General features: G+C 53.6%; 1 protein-coding gene across 1 annotated transcript in view; it reads right to left on the bottom strand.

The window, feature by feature from the left end:
- Positions 1 to 307: 307 nt before the first annotated feature.
- Positions 308 to 6,188, bottom strand: part of Kif25 (kinesin family member 25) — a 42,430-nt gene continuing 36,549 nt past the window's right edge. The window contains exons 13-19 of the mRNA XM_041679996.1: positions 5,948 to 6,108; positions 4,704 to 4,874; positions 4,285 to 4,440; positions 3,200 to 3,350; positions 2,948 to 3,090; positions 1,523 to 1,728; positions 308 to 337 (exon numbers count right to left, since the gene is read on the bottom strand). Of these exons, the coding sequence (XP_041535930.1) occupies positions 308 to 337; positions 1,523 to 1,728; positions 2,948 to 3,090; positions 3,200 to 3,350; positions 4,285 to 4,440; positions 4,704 to 4,874; positions 5,948 to 6,108 (1,018 nt within the window). The remainder of the gene's footprint in view (positions 338 to 1,522; positions 1,729 to 2,947; positions 3,091 to 3,199; positions 3,351 to 4,284; positions 4,441 to 4,703; positions 4,875 to 5,947; positions 6,109 to 6,188) is intronic.

Below are 6,188 nucleotides of genomic sequence, written 5' to 3'. Positions count from 1 at the left end.
CTTATCTCTCTCTCCTTGATATCATCACCCTTCTGGCGATGAGCGGTACAAGGGGACCATGCAGACGGGCTTCTTCCCGGAGCTGTGACAGACAGCCACCAGCTGGGCGTGTTATGGCTCAGTGTAGGGCAGCAGGCTTCCTGGAACTTGGCAGCCCTTGGTTCACTCCATTCTGGAAAGGATAGCAGAGGGAAGACATCTGCTCTGACTCCCCACACCCCAAGCCAGAGCACATGGTCTTGGGGTCACGCAGGGTCTAGACACAACAGAACCGGCCTCCACATCATACAGCTCCAGTTTGGGGATCTTAAAGGTCTTCTGTGTCCCCAGTAACAAGCTGGAAACGAAGAGGAAAAGGCACTCATGAAATATCTCAGAAACAAGCTGCATCCGCCACACCAGGAGGAAGCTGGCTGTTCAGTCACACGAGGGGGTGAGGGCCTAGGGCCCAGCGGGCAACATGGAGGGGGACCACTGCTGGCCATCACAAGCCATTGGGAGTAGTTCAGCAGCAGCCCTGCTCAGCACACGTGAGAGGATCCTGCACTGGTCCCCAGCACTGCAGGACAAAGGCGCTGACGCCCTGAACCTGTGTTTGTTTGCCCACTTTCTAGAGGTTGGGCCTGGAAGCTTTGAATCTTTCCCTCATTTGTCTCTAGAAACACTGCAGGATTTATCACATTGATTCCTTTTTCCTAAGAGAGCACGGCCCTGGGACCATCTACGAAGGTGTCAGGCCTCAAAATCGGGTTGAAGATGGAACACTAATCTTGGGACTTTGGTGCCATGGAGAGCAGCTGACTGAAGCACATTTAATAAAAGCCCAGAGACAGAATTGGGGTCTAACCTGAAGGTCAGAAAAGCAAAACAGCCAGCCACTGGCTCTTACCTCTACCTCAGTCCAAATTGGCGATCACACCTCTAGGAATTCCAGAATGAGACTGAGACCGACATGTCTCCTCCCGTTTATAACCCTCTCTAGGGCTGGGATTAAAGGCGTTCACCACTACTGCCCTGTTTCTATGACAAACTAGTGTGGCTACTGGGATTAGAGGTGTGTGCCACCACTGCCTGGTCTGTGAGGCTGACCAGGACAGCTGTTTTACTTTCTAATCTTCAGACAAGCTTTATTTATTGAAATACAAATGAAGTATTACTAAAGCTGGCTTCTGGAGACATGTGAACAAGTCCCCTGCACCCTGATGTCTGCTCAGAGCTCCGGTCAGCAGATGGAGGCTTCTGGCGGCCGGGAATAGGGCAGAGGCTGGTGGTTCTCCACGTCTCACCTGCTCGCCCGCCTTGTGGTCCCTCAGATGTTGTTGGCCCTGGCTTCAGGTGTCTGCCCCGAGCTGCTCTTGGCATCTGTGCCAAGAATCGCTGGCTAAGATGGGCAAAGCTGAACCCCACTGGTCCCCTTGCTCAGTCACCGGCTGGAACAGGGGTAGGGCAAGCCAATGGGTCAGGCCTTGGGACAGAAACCAGAAGTCAAGGTTGCAGAGTGTCCAGGGCCTGTTGACGGCACCTTCGCCCAGTGCACGCTGAGTCCCTGACAGGCTTGATATGTTGAGTTGATGCCCTGTCTGGCCACACTGGGGTTTAGAGTCCTCAGGGCCAGTTGCTGGTCATTTAGGTTACTGTCACCTAGTCTTGGGTCACACTTGCTACTGGGTCTGTAGAGACCAATCTTTGTCTTACCCGACCTGTGGTTGCAGTGTCTGACCTTCAGTACTGAAAAAGGCATGGCATACACATTGATTTTTCCACAGATCCTAGTCCTGGGGACTTTCTCTTAGCCATGGTCAGGGCCCATCTTGGCCTAGAGACAATGGAGGAGCAAGGAGCTACCCTGCCTGCAACCTTACCCTTCTCTCACCCCTTCCCTGCATCCCAATTATTGGCCAAGCCAGCATCAGTAGATGCAGGGGTCAGCCTCTGGTGGTAGCAGCCATATCCTGGCTCCCTTCATGAAGGTGCTTGGGCTCCTAAGCAGAACCCCCAGGCCTGCTTGCCTTTGACAATTCCCCTGCAGGCCCTGAGATAGAGCATGCTCTTCTGCTGGAACCCTTTCCTGGGGGAACCCATCTCAGGCAAGCCCTTCCTATATGCCCTGATGGGGGACCCTCCAGAGATTTCCTGGGTGTTCTGGTGGCCTCATCAGCCCCTGTTTCCCCTCTCATCTGGGGCTCATCTCTACTGGCTCCCATTCTGTAGAGATCAACCTGAGCAGTGGGGGACAGGTGAAAGATGAAACCCTCATCTGGCTGTTCCTCTGTAACCAGCCAAGTCCAGCATCCCCATAGTCCTGTGTGTTGTGTATCTGAGTTTCTGTGCCAGCCTGGTAAAGCTGAGGCACATCTCAGACCAGCTAAGAACCAAGAAATGGAGTTCTTATGCTATAACTGTTTCCTAGTGGCATGCCCTCTTCAGCTACAGATAACAGCAAGGGTCCTCTTCCAGGCATGTGACAATGAGGCCAACCCGTGCCACTCCTACATCCACATTGGAACTGGACTCACCTGGACTCCAAGGCAAGTGGAACGCACTGTCCTCTGTCTGTCTAAGCTCCAAGAGCCCTAATGGCTACTCCAACTCTACAGGGAAGAGCCTGAGGGCTTGCCACGGTTTCCCTTGAATAAGGAGTTTCTTGTCACTTATGCCCAGCCCGGGAACTCGGCGCGCTAAGGAGGATTAGAACTCTGAACACACATGTCTTTGGTGAATGTGACCCTGGCACTAACTAGGCTAGTTCTTGCAAGGCTCACATAGCCTGTGTTGACCCTCTGGGTTTCCACCTCCATCCCAGAGTTGGGAGGATGGGAATGGGGCTTTAGATTGGCTGGGGCACAGAGATGGAAGCAGGTAGAGTTCATGTATAGCTCGGGAACCTTAATGTGCAGATGCTGGACCTCGCTATGCATCCCAAGGTGACAGACCCAGCCTGCCTTACAGTCCAGCTCCTTTTCCAGGTGTGGGTCCAGCCATGCTCCTGATCCAGGAGAAGTCTCCTCTCCAGCCACTTTATCCCCTATCACTCTAGGGTCCAGGGATCTGGGGCAAGGTTCACCCCAGGCCCAGGGAGCAAACAGCCTCCTTGAGGCCAAGAGAACACTGTTTATTTCTGAAGTACACACATCCTACAGCAATGACATGAAGCACACCTCAAGGAAGAGCAGCTGACCCTGCCAGGCCCATCCCTGACCTCTGCATCTGGGAGCTGCAAGGTCTCCTTCTGGGTGCTCTTCGCTCAACCTGCCGTGCTCGAGCCCCAAATTTTAGGCCCCGTAGAGTCTCTGCCATGTGCTTCTGCCCGGGGGATACACACAGAATCATCAGTAACTTTGCATCACCGCCTTAAAAAGAATTAAAGATGTCAGGTGTAAAGTATGAAAATGACATTTCTAAGTGCTAGATGGCTATTTGAATGGAGAAAGTCTGTGAACACTCCGAGCAGGGACCACGGGCATGGAGAAAGTCTGTGAACACTCCGAGCAGGGACCACGGGCATGGAGAAAGTCTGTGAACACTCCGAGCAGGGACCACGGGCATGGAGAAAGTCTGTGAACACTCCGAGCAGGGACCACGGGCATGGAGAAAGTCTGCCCACACTTTGAGCAGGGACCACGGGCATGGAGAAAGTCTGCCCACACTCTGAGCAGAAACCACGGACATGGAGAAAGTCTGCCCACACTCTGAGCAGGGACCACGGGCATGAAGAAAGTCTGCCTACACTTTGAGCAGGGAACACAGGCATGGAGAAAGTCTGCCCACACTCTGAGCAGGGACCACAGGCATGGAGAAAGTCTGCCTACACTATGAGCAGGGAACACGGGCATGGAGAAAATCTGCCTACACTTTGAGCAGGGATCATATCCTAGTAAACAAGAGGTAAAGGTCAGCACAGGGCCCTGGGCTGGAAGCCACTGAAGGCCACTCATCCCTCATTGGGGTCCTCTCTCCGTAGCTTAGAGACCCAGCCACGGACTGTGCCTGCCACAAAGAAGAGATTGATGGTGACAGTCCCCCTGAAGAACTCTGTAGTCTTGCTGAAAAGACAAGAGGAAAGCCTGCTGTTCAGGCCACCCTGCAGCATAGCTACGGCATAGTGCCAGCCACGGTGACTAAAAGTCTGAAGACACACTGGGGACAGAACATGGCGGGGCCTGGCAGAGCCGTTACTTTGCCAAAGGTTGTATGTTTTGGGAAAAGGGACAAGCAGGGCTAGGATTGCTCCCTCAGGCTTAGCTCTCTGTCCCCTCTACTTTGGGGCCTCTCAGGAAAACGAACCGATGGAATCCTGGAGCAGGTACGTGAGCTTGCTGTTCCGATATGGGATGTGGTCGCAGTGCTCTGACAGGGCTCCAAGCACATCTGCGAGGGCAGCCAGGCTCCGGTTGATGAAGGAGGTCTCCTTCAGTGCCAAACCAGTCACCCCAGACACTGCTGGACAGTAGGAAAGCAGCAACCTGTGAGCAGGGACTCAGGACAGGAGCAAGGCAAGCAGGGATGGTTCTTGGGAGGCACCGTGCAACCTGCCCAGTTTCTGTCAGTCACTAAGATGAATTCCCCATTTGGGTAACTGCACAGACTGCAGCGTGAGGGTAACAAGGGTCTAACATGGCCTTCTGTGCCAGCTCATGGTCTACTCCGCGTTGCCCGTTGCTGATGCTGACACTCACCTCAGGGCAGTTCTGGTTCCTGCTCACCTGCACACTCACTGCCGGCCAAGTCCACAAGCTGCAGCTTGGCCAGCACCTGCTCAAATTGGTCTGCAGACTCCACTGGAACAGTGCGCGGAGATGAAGCCCGGGGATGGGCAGTCCACCAATTCCCTGCCCCTGCTTTCTTCTGGAGGGAAGCCTGGCTGGACTGTGGGGCTGGGGCCAGGAGAACAACAAACAGAAAATTCATAAGGGTCTGCTCAGTGTGAGAACTGCAAATCTGTCCTTCAGACCCGACTTCTCGTTCACTTGTGAACACAGAGTTAAGAAGTAGGGTAACAGCTCTTGCTCCTCAGGGGCGGAGGAAACAGAGCATGTTCCACTAAGGATGGTTGAGCCAGGGCCTCTGTGCCCCAACACTGAATGATGCTGTTGGAGCAATGCTGGCAGTGGTGTGAACTAAGACCTCAGCCCGAGCCGCTGTCCTTGCTCAATACGCTCTCGCAAACTCTGCAAAGGGCTCCTCATCTTGAGGGGTCCATCCATCTTGCTGTGTGCTGTCCCCAAACAAGTCTCTTAGAAACACTTTTTTTTAGGCTTAATCAATCTGTCCTTGTTGTGCAAAACAGAAAACAAACCTCCTTTTGTCATAAAAGAAAGCAGAAACCAGAGGTAGTTTTACTACCCAAAGGACAGCCTATGACACAGCGTGTCTGGGAATGCCTTGGCGACAGCTGGGGCTCTCTAAGCATCATGAGGCAGGGGCTGCCCGAGCCCTGCAGCAGTCAGGTCCAGCAATCAGCTGTGGCTAGTTGTAGCTGGACTGTTACTTAGATCTAATAGATTATGCTGCCTTTGCCAGGCTCTTCCCTGGCAGAATCCAAGATGGAGAATGTCTGTCTACACCGGCCTTCCATGTGAGTGAGAACCATGCCCAGGGCTCTGCAGTCCTGCAGTGTATGTAGGGTGCTCAGAGCAACAGCAGTCTAGCATGGCATGAGAGGCCATGGGCTTGCTGTATTTAACTGCTGGAGTGAATCTCATACGCTCAAACTCTGCATGATTCAGATGGCCAACCCCTAAGCTGCTGCCTTCACAGTCACTGGCTTTTTACAATGTGGGCTTTGTCTTCACATGTGTGTGGGGGTGTGTTATATGCTAGACAACCCTGAAGTCTAGACAACCTACCCTCAGTGCCATGCTCACATCGATACCAAGAGAGACGCCATGGTGGTTTTCCGGGAGTGACTTCCATACCTCGAGCTGACCGGCCACAAGTGTCAGCTTACCAGTGCTGCCCAAGGAGGAAGCTGTGGTCAGCGTTGCCGTGACAACCAGGTGAGCTCGGGAAGAGTTCTGGTGCACCAGGGTGGGGTGCTGCACTCTGAGCACTCTGAGTTTCACGCCTCTGTGGATGAGCCCCACAAACTCCACGGCACTGGTGACAGACCTGGCAGAGGACACCCCCATTCTGATGTGGGGAGGGAAAGCTGCTCTGTGCGCAGGTTAGCCTAAACTCACTCAGCCGAC

Source organism: Microtus oregoni, unplaced genomic scaffold (genome assembly GCF_018167655.1).
Source record: "Microtus oregoni isolate MIOR12 unplaced genomic scaffold, Mior012 000033F_ref0000390, whole genome shotgun sequence".
Taxonomy (NCBI): domain Eukaryota; kingdom Metazoa; phylum Chordata; class Mammalia; order Rodentia; family Cricetidae; genus Microtus; species Microtus oregoni.
Note: the sequence above shows the minus strand (reverse complement) of the source record. Positions and strands in the feature narration are given on the sequence as shown.